The 24436-nt window shown below is 40.8% G+C and overlaps 1 protein-coding gene across 1 annotated transcript; it reads right to left on the bottom strand.

The window, feature by feature from the left end:
- Positions 1 to 1422: 1422 nt before the first annotated feature.
- YWHAQ (tyrosine 3-monooxygenase/tryptophan 5-monooxygenase activation protein, theta) lies at positions 1423 to 24318 on the bottom strand. Its single transcript, XM_009867029.1, has 5 exons — positions 23931 to 24318; positions 6687 to 6810; positions 4048 to 4211; positions 3533 to 3628; positions 1423 to 2502 (listed from the first exon to the last, which is right to left on the bottom strand). The coding sequence occupies exons 1-5, from the start codon at positions 24222 to 24224 to the stop codon at positions 2443 to 2445; spliced, it is 738 nt and encodes a 245-aa protein (XP_009865331.1). The 5' UTR covers positions 24225 to 24318; the 3' UTR covers positions 1423 to 2442.
- Positions 24319 to 24436: the final 118 nt, after the last annotated feature.

Here is a 24436-nt window from a genome sequence, read left to right as displayed (position 1 = left end):
ACAAATGTATTTGGCCAAGTAGCAGCATGAAGAAAGATGCTGGTGCATTCCTTATTATTGAAGATCAAGAGCCAACGCTGCAGTTCCAAGGCTCAGTTTTTGCGTTGTAGATGCAATGAACAAGAGACATCTAGAGTTTGCCCAGCTTGGCAGACAGTAGAAAGAGCATTTGTTAAATTAAGCTATAATCTAGATAGGAGGCCCAGACACTGTTGCTGTGAGGAAAACAGACAACTCTCTGCACAAGTTGGAAAAGCAAGGAAATGAGAGAATGGCATTAGCTGACAAGGTAACGCACGCTAAGGCAGCGCTCCAGAGGACCAAGACAAGCGAAGAAAGCAAACTCTTAAATGAGCGGAGCAAGCTGGCTGCTAACATGTCAGCATCGAAACATTTCTCCTGAAGAATGAGAGCACTCAGGAGTTAAAAACCTTTATAAAACAAATAAGGGATCAATAAGAAATGCATGTTGGAGGGCAAGAAATTATGAAACCAAAACACCAATTGAGAAGCATATGAGTTTATGTAGAATCCTGCCACACAATACTTTGACAGCAATTCAATGTGACTGCATGAAGAAAATGGAATTGATACAATTTTTTTTTTAAACAACGCATGTCAATTGAAGCACTTAATCTGAACAGTTTTATTGCAGGAACACTCATTGTGCACACTCAAAGAATGAAAACATGGAGGGTGAAAGATGTACCATGAGAAGCTTGCAAGGACTACTAATGCATCCTTTTTCATAATGCCATATCCTGTAGGACACTAATAGGACTTAAATATTTTCAAAAACCCACCAATGTGGGAAACTAAGAGGTAGAGGTTTAGGAAAAAACTCTAAAGTGATCTAGGAAAGAAAAGAAAAATTGAAGAAATTAAAAAAAAAAAAAAGCCGGGCACCATATTATTACAAAAAGTTCCAAAACCTGGGGGAAACAGTAAAACTAAAAGCTGTAAAAAGAACAACAGAAAGCAGATTATAATGTGGTAGCACACAAACTAATGTTCTACAGCAGGTCAAATCCCTCTGCATTACTAAAAGTGTAGCTGGAATACTGTAATAACAATGACCATCAGTGAGAAAAACACAAGAATTTCAAGAGGTTACAAAAATAATAATAAAAATTAAATGAGAAGACTTGCAAGCCATGGAAGATTAACAAGAAATTGGCTATTTTTTCTTAGGTTATTATTAAGGTGAAGCCATTAGCTCAAGTAGATTTAGTTACTAAGAAGTCCACATGTCATGTTAAGTATGAAAAGCTATCCAGGCCATTTTCATCCAATGAGTTAATTTAAGAGCAGACTTTTTGAAAGTAAGCACTAAATTTGAGAAAGACACTTGTGCTACAAGATACCTGCATTTAAGTTTAGCCCTTAAGTGATTACATGGAATTGTTACAAGTCAACAGTAAGTGGTTTATAAAATGTAATTTTATTTAATGTTACTTTGCTGTTACAGAGGGCATAACATTTTCACAAGGCTTTTTTGGGACTACAATCAATGATTAGCAACACACAATAGTGGTCCAAACTCTCTAAGTAACAATCACTGGACAAACTCGACACCTTCTCACATGTGCACAAACCTGCATGGAAAAGTACTAAAAATTTTTATACTTGGACATGTGAACTTCAATTGGTTTTCCCATTCCAGTGTATTAAGAAATGACATGCACTTGAGTCTGCCAAAAAGCACTGCCTGTACCCCGGCAGTAACATGCTGCTTCTAATACATAGTAAAGTGAATACCAGAACTACGAAGGCAGGAGTGTAAGTGAACTTTTATTGGGAAGGGCATCAACTTAAACAGCAGCAACTGAAGAGTAAGAGAAGCCCCTGGGTTTGAACACGCAAGCTTCTGTATTACAGGTTACAGGAAGCAATTCAAAATTTGTCATTTTCCAAACTAGAAATGCTCAACTCGATCTGGCCCAACACGTCCGTATTCCTACTGAAAAAAAATACACCGTAGCATGTGAAAGTCAATTATGGAGAGGAAACCCTGCAGAATAAGAAGGGAATGTGGAGAATTAAAAGCTATGTGGAACACCCTTTAGTTGCAATTAACTACATTTCCATATCTTACTGTAATACAAAACACAGTCAACTGGCAGGAACTGGTTCAAATTTTGATTTTAAATACCAGGTACACTTTAGTCCGCTACATAAGTGTTTGGAAGTTACTTATGTTTATATGAAATGAAGCTATTAATACTTTTCTACAGCAGTAACCGCACACCAGGAAGGCCAGGACAAACACAAATCAAGGAATGGAGTTTTCCCAAAGCTGCAGTGTGAAAAGACTATAAATTGATTTCCATACACATGGATGGGTTTTCTTTGCTATAGGAAATCCAAGTGGAGCTATAAGGAATGGAGACGTGTAAAAAGGTTTCTTGAGAAGGAGAGGGAGAATGACGCCCCACGTGCAGTTTAGTTCTCTGCACCTTCTGCAGCATCACATTCTTCTCCCGCACTGTCTGATGTCCATAACTGGAAAGAAGAAAAAACAGAGTCAGCCTTCAGAAGTGCAACTTTACCTCCAAACCCACCGAGTGCATAGAAATGATGATGAATGAGACTTAAGGGTGTCTACAAAGTACCAGTGCACAGGAGCTGCACAGCCCTGGCTGCCAGCACTTGCTGGGGGAGAGGTAACTGGAAATAGTTCCCCAGGCACAGGTGCTGGAGGCAGAGCACACAGCATTCTAAATGGGCCCAGACTTCAGTGCTACGTCATCGAACCTGGATCATTCAACAAGCCTGAACGGTAGCTTTACGAGTACCACCACTTTCAAAAGCAGTGGTCTGAATCCTGAAAGCAAAGGTTACCATTTTGGTTACTGAAGCTAAGCATTTTACAGCGCTAATAAAAGAGATTTCTACTGAATAATAAATGCTGCTGTAACTTTATATGCAGTGAATATCCATAGAGCGTATTTCCTAAAAAAAAAAAAAATGCATGTTACATATCTGAATAGAACCTAGCGGTACCACTAGGCATTCTTCTTAAACAATTAATCGTTACAATACTTACTCAAACATCAACTGATTTTATTCTTAAGACACTGAAATTCCAAATATTTTATGTTAAATGAAAATCAGAAAAATTAATAAATCAAGCTGCACCAGATAGGCAACAGGAAAGGTGCTTTGCTTCTGAGGTGATCATCAAGAATTTGGAGTAAGAATCCCCGACAGATCACAAGCTACTTTTTTTTTTTTTACTCCTTGTCATAACTCATATGAGCTGAATGCACCTTCTCCCCCTCCCCTGAAAAGGCCAGCAAACAACGAAGAACGCGAGCTACCCAAGCTGTTGTTCTCAATTACACAGCATGAAGTAGCTGACATCAACTTACCCTACATTCACAGTTATGAAATGGTACAGTAGGGTAAAAAGCCCAAACCAGTCCTATGCTTTATGCTAGAGCAAACCAGACATTTTGTTTCATCACAAATTCAGTCTAACTAAGCAAATACATGGTTACAGAATCACACAGAACATAAAAAGGCAACTTACTGTTAGGTTGTCTCTAAGCAACTGCATGATGAGAGTACTGTCTTTGTATGAGTCTTCATTCAGTGTATCAAGTTCTGCAATAGCCTCGTCAAACGCCTAGAATAATTAAACCATCTTTAGTCTTTCTATTAACTGATCCTTAAATATCCAGAAGCTCAACCTACCTGTAAAGGTAGCTTAAAAAATCCCAACCATCCATGCCCAAAAAATCAAACTCAACTTCCCCCCCAAAATTCCTCCAAAACCAAAAAAAGAGAAACATTAGAAGTTAATGACCTGAATTGCTTTATTTGAAACAAAAGCACAATAAAAGCTTGTCATGTTGCATTGTCATGTTGTAAATACAGCCTCCTTGTACCCTTTAATCCCACGAACAATAAAAGCTTGGAAACCAGATACGTTACACAGGATCATTTCCTGCATAAACTCTAGGAAATAATCACTCATATTATTTTAAGCATAAACTCCCCTCCATTGTCCCTGCAGGCAGACAGAACTGAAAAAAAGTAACTTACTGTCTTTGCCAGTGTGCAGGCAAGCTCAGGATTGTTGAGGATCTCGTAATAAAATACAGAGAAGTTAAGAGCTAGACCCAAGCGAATTGGATGTGTTGGCTGCATCTCCTTCTTGCTGATATCAAACGCCTCTTGATAAGCTCCCTGTGAGTTTTCTATTGTTTCTGTCAAACGAATGAGAAACATTATGGTTTGTTTGAAAGATATGACTACTTAAAATACTCAATTAATAGGAGACTGAAGAGTCTTCCATTTAAGCCCACTCTTAGCAAAATGCTGCACTTGCTTTAACCAAGGTAATGGTCTTAAACTCATTTTATGTACAGCTGCCACACCGACAAAACACAGGGAGCAAATTCAGTTACTACAGATCACAGGCAGATAAACACACAGAAGTTAGTACATACAAATATCCAAGAAGTTACCTCAGAGGCCTTTGATACTTCAGGTACAAACTAAAAATAAATTGTGCATCACTTTATCTGCAGAACTCCTGTCTTACTCCTTGAACAGGACAGACATGCTCACGCAAGTCAGGTGCGCACGGTGAAGAAGGCTACTCTCTGTATGGCCCTACTTCTTCTTGAGGAAGTTTGGAAGGCATGTACTGCACATTCCTGAAAAACTGGAAGTCTGCCTCCAAAATTTTGGTGTACACACCTCAGGATAAAAGAGCCAAGATCATGCCCAAAATAACTGGGAGAAATACCACAGAGAAAAGAGGTTACCCAGCCAGAGTGAGTACTTGTAAGAGTGCTACATATAGGCAACTGCTGCCCCTAAGCATTCTGTAAGAACGGAAGGAGGCCGCAGGAAAAGAAAGGCCGTTGTCAGAGCTTGGAATACAGATCTCTGAGGGAGCTAATACCAAAATTGCTCTAGGAAGTGCTGAAAAACCCCCCAAACAGTAAGTTCAAAAATCTGTCGGTAAGTAAAAAAAAAAAAATCCATTAAGTATTCAAGAGTCCCAACACAGATGGGTTTTTCAGTATTCACACTGCAATGAATGCTAATGCCCTAATTTGTGGACAACAGGTGAAAAAAGGGAAAAAGTCCTTAGCAAAACGCAGAAAATAAATTAGCTTCTAAGTACAGAAAATACATTTGAAGGTGAGAAAATGAACAGGTGCTTAGAGGTGTCACAGCAGAAAAGCCTTCAGTAAAACTCCTAGAAGTCTGCAAGAAGTCAAGCACAAAATGTAGGCACGGTGATACAGATCAGCTGTAACTTCCCAGGAAAACAGAGATCTGCTAACGAGGTCACCAATCTTGGCCTCCTCTACAGCAAGCGCTCCTATCAGCATGCGTATCACTTTACATGCGGTCTTTTTAGCCAAGATAAGCTGGTATTTCTCTGCTCAGACAAGCCCAAAGATTTGCAACTGTTGTTGAGACAAAATGTAAATCAGATCATCTTCGTGAAAGCCAAAGACAAGTTGTCTCTGCTACACTTGGACCTACTCTTGTCATTTGAATCGGGTGAAGGGATAGAAATTTCTGAACACAACTCATTCACGCAAAGACTTTCACTCCACTTTGTGTATTTTCATCTTTAGAGTTAAATGCTCTGACAAAACAAGGAGACCAATAAAGCCTTTACTTAAGTGACAATCAGCTCTGTCCTCCCACTTTGCGATTCAGCCGGTTTAAACTAGCCACCACTGTCAGATGCTTGCCATGCCCAACCCAAAGGGACAATCCCTTCAGCGCTCTGCCAGCTCCAACAGTCCATCTCCTTTCTGTGTCACGGCATCACTCCAGGACTAATTTTAGTTCATTATGTAGAAATGTATCGCTAGCTCATGCCATACCAAGAGTTTTTAACATCACAACAGTATCTGGACACCTTGCAAGACAGTTCTAATACTTAATTCAATACATCCTCTGTACAGAGAGCTAAAATCCTCCCCAGAAGAGCTTCCGGAGCCCCTTACAACCACCTATGCACATGTTCTAACTTCTAGGAATGTTCTACATTCTCAGGATGCCCAGCATCAAGTGACAGTACCAGCTGTGAAGTTTTCCAGGCCTTTTCTGCGGGATCCAAAAGGGCAAACTAAAATTACAGCAACAGTATTATCCCTGTGAACGTCAAATATTTCAGAGTGCAACTCGTGCTTCTCTGGAGAGGGTACTGACCTAGTCATTTTATCACTTTTTTATAAACTTAGGCGACTGCAAAGAAGTCTGCTTCACACCAAAACGTTACAACTTCGAGACAAACAGAACTCCATCATGGAGTAAAAAACATTGCAGACGTTTGTTTGCTCTTCCTCACCAACTTTATTTTAGTAAAGAAATACAAACAACATTAAATATATCAGTGGACCTTCATTTAAATTGTTTTTTAGAAACTCTGAATAAGCATTATGGAATAACTCTCTAGAAATTTAGGGCAGATGACAAGAACATCAGCTAAAATTCCCTGGCACACTACACTTAAGGTCTGTTCAGAATTTTTCTCTCTGTCAGTATGAACACTAGAGATTTCCAACTGAAATGTAGTTGCTCCCACTCAGCTCACTTGCATGAATTCAGAGTAAGATACTTGCACATGTGCTTCATTTACTGTTCCCTCACCCATGGCCCAAAAGTGAAGCTCATTAGCTATAAAGATCCAAAGCCCACAAGGTACTTACGTTTTCTGTCATCACCACAGGCAACTTCAGCAAGGTATCGGAAGTAGTCTCCTTTCATCTTCAGGTAGAATACCTTGCTCTCTGGATTAGTTGCATTAGCTATTAAATATTTGTCCAACAGCTCCTGAAACAACAACAGCAAAAGACATTGACATAATTACACATACCACTATGACTAAGTTCAATTGATTTTCCTTCTCTCCAGAAAGTTTGGATGGACTCAAATTTATGCAACTGTGGAAACCAGAGTTTTAAGGGCATTTCAGATAGATGTGTGCTTATTTAAACAAACTGTGTCAAGGCACAAGGCTAGAGACTACATTAAGATGATCACTCAGCCACTCGATCAGACTTAAGAAAAAGTAGCAAGAAAAGGCTTACCCATGCATAGTTTCAGGGCCAAATTTAGTTTCAGGATATGAACTTCTCATTTCAAAAACATTGTTGCAAATGAGTAAGCTTTTACTGGAAAAATGAAACGCTATGCAGAAAGCTTCAAACCTATTTATAAATAAGAATTTATTCCCACTTGGGGGCGGGGGGGGGAGGAAGAAAACCAATTCTGCTATTTTTCATAGAAATTGTCTCATGATAAGGGATCTCCAGCCCACCTACCAGAGAGCACCAAGGGTTCAAACCCATCCAGTGGGTAGCTGGCCCCACCAAACCACATCAGCTCTTGGCAAGGCTGTGAAGGAACACCCACTCCAGCCTCGCAGCGAGGAACCTTCAGCTCAGCCCCGTTGCTCCAAGGCCCAGCACCAGCGGTGCTCACCCGCACACCCTGAGCAGCTCTCCTACCTGATAACCAGAGGGGCAGGGAAAGGCTTACAGACCTCCAGCATGAGGAGGTAAGTCTCTCTCCAAGGCTTTTGAGGCCTCCCAGCCCTTCCAAGAGAGGGGTGAAGGTGAATGAGGCAAGAGGTCACAGGCTTCCCCCCAGTGAAGGGGTTAACTTCAGAGAACTTCTGTCTGACCTCCCTGTCCCTGAGCAATTTTACCCTGCTCATTAATATCACAACTGGCTCGTGTTCTCTGGAGTTGATAAAAGATGCGAATAAGCTCCAACAGACTCAAGGAAACCCCACAATACTCAGAGCAACTTTACAATAAGAATTTACGTGCTAAAGATCCGAGTTCAGTTACTTAGAAAATAAACAGGTCATAAAAGCAGCAGAAAGTTTCCACAAAGCCAGTTAAGTAAGATTTCAGTTACAGGAACATGTATCCAAATTCATGAAGCAGGTACAAAAAAAAACTTTTACGGAACTGTAAGCTTTCAGGGCAAAACCCCTTGGCATTTTAATTAGCAACTGTAGCACTATAATCAAAATGAGCTACTTTTAGACACAAACCTCCTCTCTATGCATACCACCATGCCATTATTACTCCTTTAATAATCAACCGTAGCAGAGCAATCCAGTTTAAAGCCTTTACACATTCCAAGTCCATTTGAAGTGCTGGCAACTATTTTTAAGCCGACGCTTATAGCGGGGTACTTCCAGTTGGGCGAATAAAGCATTTTTGCAGCCATACAGCGTGTTTTGCCATCGATGCAATATTGCACACAGCTCCACAGACAAGTTCCCTTCAGAGATACCCTTACCAAGGCATTAAGGAACAGTAAAGAGTTATAAGCACTTTGACTACCACCCCAGAATAAAAAGCAGCAGGGTAAGAAGATACCGAGCCTGGCATACCCTTCCACATAACAAATCAGAAATAGACATTTCTGGACTTTCTGTGAGGCTAGAAAACCATTGCCAAAGACTAGATGCTGGTGAGTATGGTGCAAAGGTAAGTCGGGAATTTATAAAATGGTTTAACACAGTCAAGTAAGCGTATGGAAAGGGCCCTCTCACTGCTGTTATGGAAAAAGCAGCAAAACCTTAGGTGTGTTTCAAAACAAGAGCCAACACTTAGTAGGTAGATGGGTAATACAACCTCATATTAATACTGTTATTTTGCATGAGTCATCCCCATATCTGAATGAGTTATTCCCATCCTACAGGTTTCTGCAATGAGAAGAAAATTCACATTTTGGCTTGCTGGTTCCCTGCTGCTTTTCTACGACAGATGTCAACACCAGCCATAAAAGCACAACAACACACAAACCAGTTTCAAAGTCTCAGAGGCGACAGTACAGTAACCTCAAGTTTATCACAGAAGTTTGATTTTACAAGAAACTGCCCAGAATGAAAAGTTGACACGTAATACACCTACATTTAGAAAGGTTCCTTAAATCAGTCACGATCAAAGAGTAACTACCAGCCTCTAAAGGCCATCCCAAGGTTGGGACTGCATTGAACAGCAGAGATGTGATTCATCCATGTACTCAAATTAGATGTGAAAAACTATAGCACAGTCTAAGGAGCACTGACCAGACAATCGAGAAAAACAGGTTGTATGGGATTTTAAACCAGATATTTGACATAACTGTATCTTTGTTTTTTCTTCTAAGTACTGAAATAAAGCTTTTCAAGATGTTACAACTACATCAACAAGGGAATAAACAGGCATTTATCTTTTATGCCTTCCAAACCCTAAAGATTTATTGTAAACTTGGCACATAAATATTACTGATCTCCTAACAAAATTCTGTCTTTGGAGGTAGCGCTAACAGTAGAGTACTATTTGTAGCTGATGGGGCTAGGTTATGACTTAAAAATACTAGCATCCTGGAATTTAGTGCAAGCTAAAGAATGTTTACAGGAGAGCTCTACCATCTCTAATTTAAGCTGAGCCTCAGCCCCACATTCTCTAGAGCACTAAGGCTCACTTCCCTGCCCCCCACCCCCCCCAAATGGGGTAGGCCACGTGCTTCTCCCAGGAGCACAAAAGGATTCTGCCATGGCCCCAGCCCTACCTCAAGTACGTAGCACTGCAGCCTACACGTCTGTGCATCCTCAAAGTGCTGGCTCCACTATGCAGGTTTTAGAAATAGTGGTTCTGTGCAGATTTCTGAAGAAGTCAAGAGGAAAAAAAATGGATGCTAGGAATCATCTATAGTTTTTCCAGACAACAAAGGGTGTGTTACACACACTGCTTGATTTCCTAGGCACTCCTCAGCTGGAGGGGCTGAGCTGCCCAGACAGCAGCTCCCACTGCCAGCTCATCTCAGGGCTCTCCTAATGCTTACCACATGGTAAGGGAGAGATCTGTGCCTCTATTGGCCACGGTGGAACACCCTCATTCTGGACATCATGTATCCAGTTTTGGTTTTTTAATAGCCTTAAATGGAAAAACACCTTATTTATGAATCATGTAGGATAAAACAGAATACAGACTTTGAGGAAAACTCATTACCTACCTATCCAGATATTAACTTGCAGATCAATAATGTATTTGGTACACTAAGTGAGCTGTTCATCGCAGGACATCATCATCATTTCTTGGAAGGCATCTTACTCTCCCTCTAACAAACAAAATGTTATCAGGGCAGTGATAACATAAGCTAAATGATTTGCTTTACGCTGTTGTTAGCAATAGCCAAGAACACTCAAGATTTCCTACATGTGTTTTGGCCTCTTCTACCTTTCCATCAGACAGCAATCAGCCAGGAATCCTCATTTTAAACATCAGCTGATAGTAAAATGAATATAGGCAGCCTAAGCAGTGAAGCAGATCTCAGTCAACCTCAGAAGTTATTATAATGAACTTTACCTAACGAGAGACAGGCACTGCCACAGGTAGGATTCTATGATGAAGTCAGCCAATACAGCAGACTGCCACCCATACTCACATAGAGCAAACTGCAAACAGCACTTTTTGTCAGAGAAAGTTGTCTATCAAAATACAGTTGCCACCATCATTAAGAACTGTAACTGTTTTTATCACCTTGTAAAACAAGACCTGAACAACCAGAAATTACCTGTTCTACAAAGTCAAACATGCCTCAGACGCTGCCAAGAGAAACCCCATGATGCCCAAACTGCCAAGGGGATATCCCACCCCACTTCTCATTAGTGCTGCTCATCCATCTCAATTTATTTCTACCTTCACAGTGTGCTAACAGTCTTGCTGTCCTAATAGCATCACATTCTTATATACAATGCTCTTTTCCCCTCCTACAGAAGTCAGGCTTATTTCTTTATTAAAGAGATGCCAGCAACAAAAGGCTGCTGGTCCCTGGAACAGATCTGCAGCTGCCTGAAGGAGCCACAGGGAGCAGGCTAGGGGCCTGGCAGCAATCCACTTCTTCCCCCTTTAAAGCTCAGATTTTTCTTTTATCTTTCTCTCTATTGGCAGACTTATTCCTTTACACGCCAAGAGAAAGTTACATTTCCACTGCCTTTTTGGATCCTTCTCCAGTTCTACTTTTGTTCTTTCCCAGCTGACTAACTGTTCTTTGTCTCTTCTCCCCTCTGCTTAAGCAGCAAAAAGGGCTCAACATGTGCTTGTAGTATCAGACCATTGCAATTAACCTGAGTCAGAAATACTAAGTTTAATTCATCTGCTCTCATCACTTCCCCATTATTTCAGCTTTATGGAAAGCAAGCCCTGAAGGAACATGCCAGCCGTATCTTTACTTGAAGTGCCCAATACAGACAGAGGAGCTCCCTGAAGACCCAGCTCCATCTTAATTATTTGTTGTGTGTGCATCCAGCCAGTCTCTCCTTACACACACCATGCACACAGCCCCTGCAATTCACGTACCAGCCCTGCTCCACACATGCCTTCTGTCACCTGTTTTAAGGACAACCCCTTCTTTGAAAATCTGACACCAAAACAGAAAGTTCCACCAACCGCCCCCTATTTAAGCCTATTTAAAAAGCCAAGTCTAACTGAGACATCAAGTTCAACCACAGTGTACACCAAATACTTTCTGTACAGTGTAACTATGTGGTAGGTTCAAGTGCCAGGGAAATACCACCGCTATCTGATCAGTGCTGTTCTCTCTTCCCACACATTCAGCTATAAAGAATCTTGACAGTGAAAATGGAATTTGAAAAAACCCAACTCTTGAATACCAAGTTGACCTTTGAGCTGCTGTCAGCAATTGTGCCATTTAACACTGGACTTTAATAAGAAAAGCAAATACGTGAGTTTAAGTCTCTGCATATATTCCAATACATCAGCTAACAGATTCATTTTTCACACTTCCTTGTTCAATACCAGAGGATGAACATAAACCAGGTCAGCTCCAGAGATTATCTACTGATCACAAGTAGTTTAAGGTCAATTTGCAAAGCGAGCTAAAGATATTATGTGTCTAGGTACCCACAGAAGTTCTCAATGTGGTAAACTGAAGTAACTCAAAATATTTACAATGTCACCATCACTCAGATGTCAACACCTACGACATGTTTGGGTCACATCACCAGCACTAAGTTACTTAATGTTATGCTATTAAAAGACTGATCTACATTGCCATTTGCATTTCTCACTAACTTAGTACGGTATATCGTTACTTTTGCTCCACCAGAAGGAAAGAAAGTGAAAGCAACCATCGCAATCAGTGGTGCCCTCCAAAGCTTCGCCCCCAGAAATATAAACTGGGTTAATTGCTGCATTATTAATATCGTAATACCTTTCATATCTTTATCAATGACCAGGACAAGAGGATTAAATGCACCCTCAGTAAGTTTGCAGATGACACCACATTAGGTGCCAGTGTTGATCTGCCTGATCTCTGCAGAGGGATCTGGACAGGCTGGATCAATGGGCCAAGGCCAACTGTATGAGGTTCAACAAGGCCAAGTGCCTGGTCCTGCACATGGGTCACAACAAACCCAGCAGCGCTACAGGCTTGGGGAGGAGTGGCTGGAGAGCTGCTCAGGGGAAAAGGACCTGGGGGTGTTGGTCCACAATTGGCCAAATATGAGCCAGCAGTGTGCGCAGGTGGCCAAGAAGGCCAACGGCATCCCAGCCTGTATCAGGAATGGTGTGGCCAGCAGGACCAGGGAAGGGATTGTTCCCCCATACTTGGCACTGGTGAGGTCACACCTCGAATCCTGTGTTCAGTCTTGGGCCCCTCACAAGGAGAAAAACATGAAGGTGCTGGAGTGTGTCCAAAGAGGGGCAAAGTAGCTGGTGAAGGGCCCAGAGAACAAGTCTTATGAGGAGCAGCTGAGGGAACTGGGGCTGTTTAGCCTGGAGGAGAGAAGGCTGAGGGGAGACCTTCTCGCTCCCTACAACTACCTGAAAGGAGGTCGTAGCGAGGTGAGGTCAGTCTCTTCTCCCAAGTAACAAGAGACATGACAAGAGGAAATGGCCTCATGTTGCACCAGGGGAGGTTTAGATGGGACATGAGGAAAATTTCTTCATTGAAAGGGTTGTCAAGCACTGGAACAGGCTGCCCAGGGAAGTGGTTGAGTTAAATACCCCATGAGGTATTTAAAAGATGTGTAGATGTGGTGCTTAGGGACGTGGTTGAGTGGTGGACCTGGCATTCCTAGGTTAACAGTTGGACACAGTCTTAAAGCTGTTTTCCAACCTAAATGATTCTAGGATTCTATGATCTTTAGCAAGAAGGATGCCAATGTTCAACATTGCTGGTGCACAGTTTTGTGAATAAAGTCTATATAAATTTGATTTTCAAGACCTACTATTTCAGTGATACTCTTGAGCCTTCCTTCAAGTCATGTAAAACATCTTAGTCCAACACCATCTTCATCTTTTAGGCCTATGATTGTAAATGCTAATTAAAAGCAAACATCATAACAGTTCATGGGAAGTAATATGTATTTGCAAGTTTTAGTAATTTAAGACAAAATCCTCTGCTGGGCTTTAACTCATATGACACAAAAAGCATCTAGAGGCAAACCAAATGCAATAGTATTACTCTTTTTTGATACAGGAGCAAACTAATCAGTATCAATGCATGTAACAAAAAAAATTGTTTTCCTCCTCATCCCATGATGTTAAAAGTTCAATATTAAAAATAATAAAGCCCAGCTTGAACCTCAAATCAACCCCCCAGCAGCTCTTTGCTGGCAGGACTCTTAAGCACTGGGACAGCAGAGGAAGTGCTGCCATTCCACAGGGGACTGATTTTCACAGCTCTTACACACTGACTTGATGGAGTTTTATTGCTGTTTCCTAGGTGTTCCTTCCCTTTCTGAGCCAACAACGAATATTTCCTATTTTGAGCTTTGAAGCACTTTTGTGCAGTTTTCGTTTGTTTAAATTATTTTTTACGAGTATTGAAGTTAGCCACCAGAACAGACGTTACATGGATGACAGCAAGCAACTGATCAATTAACACTGAACTTGTCAATAATAGGACACACTTATTGGCCAAGCCCCACAGAACCAAATGGTCACATGGAAGCAAGAAACTGTTTGGAAATAAACCTATTTTGAGACAAAGTTCCTTAAAATAGTGCACATGCACAGAGTGCATGTCAACAACATTTTTAATTTTTTTTGAAAGTTAACTCACCAACCTGAACTTGGATTCAATGTCACAGTCCCATCTAGAAGATGAGCAGCTCACATCCAACAGGGACACTATGCAAAGTGTATGACTCTACGGAAATTCAGCCAGGGCTGCTGTGTGCAAAAAATTCTTCAGCCTCAAGTATTTCTGAAGGTCCATCCAGCTTCAAGATGAGAAAAAACACCTAGAAGCAGCACACAGGGGAACAGTTTCCACCCTAACGGCAGTCAAAAAGTAAAGCTAAGAAGTTGGTGAGGCAGCTCAGACCAATATATTCCCTTAAAGTAACTGTTAAACATTAATTTAAAGACATCTAAAATTCTAAAGTGTTTGACAGCACAGATGATCTGTGTAGGCTCAGACCTTTCAATAAGGCTTCTACTTGCAAATGACTGCCTGTTTTAATCATCTAGTAAATGGGTACTAAGACTTGACTATTTCAGGTATAATCAGTCAATCCAAAGTCCACAGCGTGACTCACTGCAACCTAGGTGTGTTTTAACACTCAGCAGTTGTTTTCTCGACAGGAAAGGGAGAGTCCCCTGCTGCAACAGTAAGATTACTTTACTTTCAAAAGTGTAATTCAGCAGAAGTTCTTCAGTCTTCTGGACTCAAGCTCTATGCACCAACTCCTTTAGGGAGAACATTAAATACAGACCTCTTAAGACCATTAGTATTTCAGTTTATATCTTAAGGAAAATACATGTATGCCTTTCCAGCAATGGCATGGCCTTAAGATGACCTGAAAGCAAACGCACCTGGCGTGGCAACAGAGAGGGTGACCTAATTCATCTTTTCCATGTGGTTCTGCGTCTTTGTCTACATAGTTTTAAAAACTGGCAGTTAATATTTAGGATTGGCCCTGAATGAAGTATCTGGAATCCCACTTAACTGATGCATTAGAAGCCTGGGCTGCAGCACGTCTGTCCACACTATTCCCACTTGGGATTGAAATTAATTTCATCTAGAATTTACATTCACTGCTTGCATTTCTCCTAAAACAAGAAGTTAAAAAGTTCTGTGGTCACCAAAGAACTATGTAAGCCAGGAACTAAAAGTGTGTGCAAGTTCTCCTTTCTATGGATTTTCATCACACAAAACCAACAATCCAGTGAAAGTCAAAGAATTACTTCAGTTTTTATGGGAGATCCCAAGGTTTTCTGGTTTCACCCTGCCAAATGTAGAAGTGACTTCAAAAAAGTCATTCACTTTTTCAATAACTACAAATTTTTGGTGAAGTAATGCCCATACAATGCAGCCAGAAGTTTTCAGGAAAATTTTCTTTGTGTCAGACAGATTTCTCTCAAATTGACTCTAACATTCTTCCATGATTGCATTTTCCATATTTCTAACTCCACAAAGTACTTTGTTATTTTCCTCTTAGTAAACATGCATTACTGACATCAATTCCTCCCTTCAGAATTCCAACGACCTCTAAGCTTCTTCCAGCATCCTCCATTTGCCATCTTCCATAATAAGGCAGAATCAAACAAAAAAAGTCTGAATTTGCCTTAAAAAAACATTACTGTGCTCTGCAGCTACAGAAGCCCCGAAGATGATGGACTGAGATATATTTACACTGACAATACTCAAAATGAACAACCACATGCAGGAGTTATGTGAGTTTATGGTATGCTACCCTTGTGAAAGTAAGTAATTTTATAAACCAGTCTTTCATGATAATAAACAAACTCTGGAGGGCCTAAAAGTTTTACTTGCTTCAGCTCTGCTCTCCATCTGGGAGCCCTAGATAAGAGGTTTGTGATCACTGAAATCCAGAGACATAATGGAACAGGTGCAGTTTCTCCTCATCAACTGGTGCAGCTGCAAGAGCCTTTTGCACTGCTGAACTTCACCCTGAAGGAAACCCAGCAATGTATTATTTCATTTGTTGTATTAGGAGTGTGCCAGTAATTTGTTATTCCTCAAAAGAGACAACTTACAATAATCAAGTCTAACCTTTAAGTCACAAAAAATAGAAGCCGACATTTCAGATAACCTCATTATAACAACTTCTCTTAGCAAGTGAACCTTGACTTTCTCGCTAAGGCCCTGCTACCTACTTCCACTGAAAACAATTTCTGCTTACAAGAAATCTTCAAAATGTGTTCAACTTCAGAACTTCCTGAAGAAGCTTTAACCAGGAAATATGAGGCTGTCGGTCTGATAAGAGTGTATGTAGTGTATTTAGAAAATTTCTTATCAGAGCAAACGGAAAGTTATTTGTTTCTAGAGCCTGACATGACTCCTATATCCAACTACTTCAGTGGACAGACCATATGAATTAAAGGACAGAGTAAAGATTTCTAGAGCAAGGAATAAATCTTTATGAACATTAGAAACTAGTAAATCAAACCCTTGATTCCTTTAACAAATTAAGAGAAAGCAAAATCACAGCTAATTTGGGACTTCCTACTTCATAGGTCTTTACATCTGATGTTTTGGTGGGTGCACAGAATCACAGGATGTGAAACTCAGCACTTAAGTTATTTTTATAACCTCCTATGTCTAAGTTCACATGAACTGTTACTCAGATGTACAGGGTGAATTAGCAAAGTACAAGCTTACAAGTCAGCTGTGTGCTCAGCTGGAGTATTTTGATGTTGGTTCCAGTATCCTGGGAAGCAGAAAGGATGAGAAGAAATTTCCAAAAACATCAGGCCAATGAGCTTGGTAGAGCTACGTGGAATAAGTGCCACAAATGCAACATTCAAGAACAGTCTTACTTGCCTTACCTAGTTATGCTTTGATAAAATTAGCTCAAGTTTATGGTCAAGTGCAAAATCACACGTTCATAGAATCATTAAGGTTGGAAGATCATCAAGTCCAACTGTCTACCCAACACTACCACGACTACTTAAACCATGTCCTAAAGTGCCATGTCTACACATTTTTTTTAATGCCTCCAGGGATGGTGATTCCACCACTTCTCTGGGCAGCCTGTTCCAAAGCTTCACCACTCTTTCAGTAAAATATTTTTTCCCATTTAAATACAAACATCAAGTAACTATCTAGGGGCACCAGGCCCATCATTCTTGAACACCAAGAGCACAAAACTGAAAAAAAAGGGCAAGATCTACACAAGTGAGAAAGAATTGATTCATCAAGCACACACTTTCACCTACCACTTACAAAGTAAGTATATCCATGCCTGTCTACCAGCCCCACCACCATCTTCTGAAAATCAGGTATCCCCCATTACTGAAACCAGAACACCGAGCTTCTGCGCCCACACAGAAACTGGTACAATCTAATGCTTTAATAATGTACTAAGCAACCCCAATTTGTGCCATCGTAAAGAAATCAAATGCTAATAACCTTCAAGCTCAAGCATGTTCTCTCTTCATCAACTTCTCTCTCTCTGATATATAGCCTGCTATGTTTTACTTCAAAAAGAGACCTACCATATTAGTATTTAAGGCAGTAGCAATGCCTGTGAGACAACTGTCTAGCAGGTAAGCATGGCAGTGATTTACAGAAATCTGTTAAAAACTCCACTGCATTAGCAGAAAATCAGAATTTGTCTATTTTTTGTCCAGTTCATAGATCATAGTTCATAGAATGGCCGAGGCTGGAAGGGACCTTAGAGATCATTTAATCCAACCTCCCTGTCACGGGCAGGGACGCCTCTCAACTAGATCAGGCAACACATGGGGACCAAATGGGGATCGAACTCGCGACCTTGGCATTATCAGCACCACGCTCAACTGACTGAGCTAACCTAATGAGCACATCCTACTTTCTTAAGGCCACCAAACTAGTACATCTAGAATTATTCGATTTCCTGGAGGACAAGCGGACTGAGGTACACTATAGACAAAGCTTTGACTACAATCAGGCTAGTTAGTCTAATCTCATTAAAAAAAAATAAAATAGACTTGATGCTGGAGATAGATGAGGCTTTGGATGCCCCTTTCTCAACAACTGGTCACCTGCATCGGTATTACGATTTCCTATTTTCAAATACTCCACAACCCATTTCCCACAAGATGTTACTGTTCAGGACAGGCCTTTCAGAGTTGTTAAGAGCAATGACTTTGCAGAATCACAATTCTCTGGTGGTCATTTCTTAAAACTTATAAGAATAGACAAGCCACTGATCTTCAGGTTTTTCTGTTTCTAATAGACATAAATTAATCCTATTTTCAGCTTTACCTAAAGATGAGGATATCCACGCAAATCAAAGCAGTGATCAAAACTCACCCCACTGACATCTGAAAAAGAAAACGACAGACACCACATGCACAAATAACATAATGGTGTAAGTTTTCAGAACCTCAGACAGAATACTTTGCTGGGTTTATCTTGTATCCTTCACTGGCTTGCTTGTATGTTTTAGAAATGCAGCATCCAGGTGCAGGGGAGGGGGCAGCAAGCAATGACTGTCCAGTATGAAGGCCTCAGCGACCATTAGAATTCCTTGAACTATTTTTAGCAGAGCTTTAACAACTTTGAGCCGCTTCAAGAACCTCAGTGCATTCTAGGTTTGTTTCTGAGAGTCAGTCCTTTCTTAGAAACAGATTTGGTTTTCCTTGAGCTCCAGCACCTGATTCCCACAAAGCCCAAAAAATTATGTAGGAGAAGGTACCACTACAAGTAAGTTGAGTTCAGATTATGAATTTAAGTTTCAAGAGCATTATAAACCAGAATGTATTGATGTTTGCTATAAGTCATGCCAAGAAGGCACTGAAGAATCAACTCTTGCCCCACATACTACTCTTCATTAAAAAAGACAACTCCTACTCCAGATTAAAACACGTGTTTAACATCTACTCCACAATTTTCAATTTGCCAAGAAGTAACGTTCCCAACCTAAGGTCTGGCTTTGAGTCATGAAGTAGCTACTCCTTTTAGTTATTTAAAAAGGGTGAGTCAATAGCATTCGTTTTCATTTACAAAAGCTAAAAAAAAAGCAATACTTGAAACACTGTCCATACTACTAGGGCAACTAACTCAAGTCCAGAAGTAGTTAAGTGATTAGTATGCCCAACCCTAAGAATAAAACTTCATCCTACATAGTTCCTGGTTTCAAAAGATTGTGATATCTTTGTCAAAAGATTGTAATATCCTTTATTCTAATTATCCTTTTTGTATCCTTTACTGTAATTATCCTTTGCCAGAGTTTCACCTCTACAGTGCTTTGTATTTCTGTATAAATTCTGACTGTTAACTGAAAACAGTAAAGCAGGAAAAAAAAAGGATTCACAAGATGTGAAACTCTAGGAAATTTTTCATATAGCAGCATCAAGCCAATACTTACACAATGTGCCAAATTTCTGCATGTATAATAAAAATAAAGTTTTCACTTTTCTGTAGGTCAAAGGTAACAATAGGGAAAAAAACCAGGGCAATGGTCAAAGCTGATGTCATTCGACATCAGACATTTTAGCTGACACGAGGAATCTATCTGCTGCAAGAAAATACCAACTTGATTTTTCAGTGAATCTATGAACTTGCGCTGTTAAAAAAGCTGCTTTGAACATTACCTTCTAGCATGGCGATTTTTGTTCTGTTTACTTTTAAGTGATTAACTTTAGAACTAGCTCTACAAAATGGATAAAAATCAGAGGTGGACATAGTTTTCTACTCTTGTTTTTATTAGCATTTATTGTTTCTTAATTACTCGAAGCAGAAGTAGTAACAACATCGCAACCTTGGGAGGAAGGAAGGAAGGAAGGAAGGAAGGAAAGGAGAGCTGGCAAGAGCAACACGCTAATACAGGCTTTCAACAATTAACGCTGCAATCTCAAAGAAGATCAAACATTTACAAGCATCCTCTCAACCCTAAGATAGTAAAAACTGGAGATACACCTTACAGCCCACGACTACTTCATTGCAGGTACTGCCACAGGGCACAGAAAAGAATCAACAGCACAAGTAATGTTACTGTTGGTCCATTTTTCAAAGTTCGTCATGTCCTTACTCATTTCTAGAAAAACTGGCTGACCTGGGTCTGACATGGTGCAACGTAAAACTGTTTTACAGAAGACATCGCCAAAACAGATGTTTGGAAACAATTGAGAATTCTCATACATGTAATTTTTCCATGCAAAAACTGATGAGCGTATTAAAATAAATGTTTAAGTTTCAGCTAGAGACATGAGGAGTAAGTAACCATGAAGATTCAGTAGTTTCCAAGCCCTAATGATTTTGGCCACTGCATCTACATCAAGTTTGTAGTTATCTTTATGGCTCTATGGAGAGCTCTACCACCACCAGGACCTAGAAAAACTGAACATATGCAGAGCACTACCAAACACACATGGGAAAACCCTCAAGTTCTAGGTGGAGAGCGAACTGCTTCCAGGCAAGGGCTAGCATCCATTACACTAGTTCTATCTTGAAAGAACAAAGGGGAGCTTGGATGCAATGTGAATTCTTGCTCTGCAAAGGGACTGAGGCTCACAGAAAACTCAGCAGTTTGATCTGCTCGCCCAGAGAAATTCCAGTTCAAAAGTCACCTTCTTTTTTTCTGAAAACCTGGTGTCACTAGACAGCAAGGTGTATATACAATAAAGGATTAATCTTGTATTGTACACTCCACCTTCAAAACTTCACACATTACTTCTCTAATTACGTGAGAGTTGCTGCTGCACCCATGACTTCTACATTATCTAGTATGCCCATCTTGAAATCAAAAACATATAAAAAGAAAGAAACGTGAACTTTGTTTTCAGAGTATATGACACAATAGAGTTCAACTTTACCTTGAAAAAAGGTTAAGATGCCAACCTGTTTATTTATTCAAGGACAAGAAAGCTTCAAGAACAGCTTCAGCTCTGGTTCATAAGGGATGATTCAACATTCTCTACATTACTAAAGAATTAGTCAATCAATATAGAGACTGCAACAAAACCTCCTAGTGGTCTTTCAGATCAAACAAGCGTGCAATCTGTTTGACAAAGTCACACCATTTCTTCATTAAATAGCCACTCTCACCTGAAAGACGAGTCGTTAAATTAACAGTTAAAAAGAGTTCAGATCACATCTGCTCCTACTTGCAAGACGGGCACTTACATGTCTTCACTGCTTGACATGAGATGGAATATCTTACTGTGACCACCGCTGGTGGCTGTACGTTAATTAATTAATAGAAGGTTTGTGGGTTTTTTTAACTTAAGTGTCTATGTATCTACATACAGATATCTCAACATAATTCTGGATGTTTGTATTTTAGTGGTGATTAAAGTTCCTTATCAAACCATGCCCTAAAACAATGCCTCATGTAACTAACTTGAGGCATTCTTCACAGGGAGAAAAAGTAATTGCAGATTCAGTGCTGCTGCCTTTTAAATAAAAAAGTAGCAGTATTTTGTGATGCTAGCACAAGTATTTCTAAATGAAGGTTTCCAGAACAACAGATAGACTTCATTTGGAAAAGCTGTGCCTTTCCAGTAATAAAAAAAAAAGAAAAGCCTTTTGAAAAAAACTGTTAGTAGTATGACTAACAGCAGTCACACTCCACCCAATACATCCACCCTTGCTAAATCCAAATACTCCAGATGACAAGCAACCTTTCCATACTACTCGCCAACAGTTGTTTCAGTTTAGCCACCTTCCCGGAATTAAAAAAGCATCTCTGAGATTCAGCTTGAGAGATCTAAAAAAGTGACAAGCAGTTCCTAATAATACTACTAATTCCTACTAATACTATGTTAGCAAAGAAGAAATTATCATTTGAAGAAGGACGAGTCAAACTCACTTTGTGCCTCCGCTTTAGGAAACCCCGTCCCTTTGTAGTGCCTGCACATTGTGAGCTCCAACCTCTGGGATGCTGACTCACGGCTCACAGGAGCGGTAGATGGAGGAGGAAAGGGGGAGAAGCAGGGCAGAAAATGTAACTGCACACAGCCCTCAAAGGAAGAGTAAAAATAGGAAGGCTTGCAGGAGGCAGCTGACATGTCCCAGCAAAGGAAGGGGCATCTTTGCCAGCAGGGCAGGACAGGAAAAGCGTGCACAGCTGGAGGTTTCGGTCTTCACTACTTCCTGCTGCCTTCCAGGAAAGAGTCACCAACAAGGCCATCTCCGAGAACAGAGAAAAGACTAGAAGGCAGGGAAAAATTCAGCTAGCACGGGAAGAGCTTGCTTCCCCTGCATCAGAGGTTCCTCAGCATGGCTGTCGGACTACCTGCTGTCCACCATTTGACGCGGGTGAAATAATTTCAGTGTAGCCCCTGTGTGAAATGGCTCGCTACCCTCATCAGGCACATCTTTCCATCTCCCTGCAGATGCACGAGCTCCTTGTCAAGACGGCACAGCAAGGATGAGACTTCACATGTAACCTTCTCCTCAGGATTACATTTGGTAGAGGACAGAGGGAGACTAAGAAGTCTGAAGAGCGAGCTTGATGTCGAGGTCCTGAGAATTTAGTTCTGAAGTGGGACACTGAGTAAGGGGAGACTGAGAGGAATCACAGCAGCACGAATGTTGGCATCCCACCACAGCGGCTCGAGCGAAACTCTTGTCACAGGAAACAGGAATCAGTGCCCTGCACAAGTCACATCATTTTCACAAAGGTGAAAGTTGTGCAACCTAAGTACGCCTGTAACTGTAGAAATAGCTTCTTCAGAAGACATGGGCTCTTAAATGTATTAAACAACTAACGCAATTGATTCATTAAGATAATAAATCTCCAGATGATTTTCAAGCAAAGGCAACTCATTTTGACTGATGTAGGGGAAAAAAAAAAAAAAGAAACCTAGGTGGCAGCATGCAAGGAAGCATGTAGGTATTTTCAGCACAATCCAAAGAAGAGCACTTCTGTATGCGAGCCAGAATACTTAAATCAAGAAAAAAATTCAGTTACTTTAAAACCTGTCAGATTTAAATCTAGGACATTTTTACCTCAAAACCATTCGTTTCCTTACAAATTTGCTTCTTCCTGTTCTCATGGTAGCAGTACTGGACGCTCGAAAAACAAAAAAAAGTAACTAAAAGGAGTAAATAAGCCACTAAAGATTATCTGCCACACACTTAACATTTGCATTTTACACATGCAGCTTCCTGCAGCCACAACTCCCTGGTCATGCAGAACATGGTCCAGCAGCCTCCACGCTGCTGACACACATCTCTTCAGCTCCCACCACAGTGCAGTTTCACTACCGAGAGCATCAGGAATTCTGCTGCTCGTACAGAAATGTGTTGCTGAGCTTTCACACATGCTTGGGGTACCATGCCAGTCTTCACATCTTAGTTTTTACATTATTCCATAATTACTGCGAATTCATCTTAAAGAATCCCCCAAGAAGTCAGCTTGAATCTGACAAAGCAAATTTCTACACGACTTTATTTCCTATCTTCAACAGAGATGTCTTACTTGACAAAATTGTATTTTTATATTAAAAAAAAAATCCTCAAAATGTCTCTTGCAGACCTCCTGAGAGTATTTTTCTTCACAAGAAGTAAATGGAATGTGCACTCAGTTACTCAAAATGCTTTTAACAATTAGCACTGACCTGAAGAAATAGAGGGTTTTTCTCATTTTCAGCTTATCTTATGAATAGATAAGCTTACTAACCACAGCACAAACAGGCACGAGGCCGATTCCTCTATATCCCTGCTCTTACCTAGCACAATGCTCCATCCAAAAACACAGTGCAAATTTTGAGTGGATATCTCTTTTGAGTATCTCAAATACCTCTCTACACATATGGAGCCCACAGCACAGTGCAGATGATCTTCCTGCTCACAGGAACCAACATAACGGTTGCAGAAGTTAATGCAGTGACTTCCCCTACCCCAGCACAATACATTGCATGATATTCCCCAGTCAAGTTCCCACTCTTATTCCCCAGTAGAGCAGTGCACATGAACACTGCATTTCTCTTAAATAAAATTAGAAAAAAAAGAAAGTCCCCACTCACCAGCACAGTGGTGCAGATGGACCGGAGCTCAGACTCCACCTTCTCCCGATAGTCCTTGATAAGCTGCATCTTCTTGTCACTGGTGTCTGTCTTCTGCTCAATGCTAGAGATGACCCTCCAGGCAGAGCGCCGCCCCCCCACCACGTTCTTGTAGGCCACTGAGAGCAGGTTGCGCTCCTCGTTGGACAGCTCGGCACCTTGCTCAGTTACTGCCTTCATGCAGGTGGCCATATCATCGTAGCGCTCAGCTTGCTCAGCCAGCTTGGCTTTCTGGATCAACTCGGTCTTATCCATGGTGGCTGGCAGTGGGGCAAGAGCAGGAGAATAGCAAAAGCAGGAGAAGCTGGAGACGTCACACTATCAACACAAGAACGCACCTCAAAACCTGCCAGAAAGAAGACAGTCACCGTGATGCTCGGAAAAACCACCACAGAACGCGATCTCATGCCACCAGTCGCAACCCAAGGAGCACAGGGAGCCTCCCCTTCCTCATCTTCAGGTGCTTT

This window comes from Apaloderma vittatum, unplaced genomic scaffold (assembly GCF_000703405.1).
Source record: "Apaloderma vittatum isolate BGI_N311 unplaced genomic scaffold, ASM70340v1 scaffold7673, whole genome shotgun sequence".
Taxonomy (NCBI): domain Eukaryota; kingdom Metazoa; phylum Chordata; class Aves; order Trogoniformes; family Trogonidae; genus Apaloderma; species Apaloderma vittatum.
Note: the sequence above shows the minus strand (reverse complement) of the source record. Positions and strands in the feature narration are given on the sequence as shown.

Coding starts and splice junctions, on each gene's coding strand:
- YWHAQ (XM_009867029.1), bottom strand. CDS start 24,224: ATGGATAAGACCGAGTTGATCCAGAAAGCCAAGCTGGCTGAGCAAGCT. Junction 4,212..6,686: donor CTGTGGTGATGACAGAAAAC/GTAAGTACCTTG, acceptor TTCGTTTGACAG/AAACAATAGAAAACTCACAG. Junction 2,503..3,532: donor TGCTTAGAGACAACCTAACA/GTAAGTTGCCTT, acceptor TCTTCTTTCCAG/TTATGGACATCAGACAGTGC.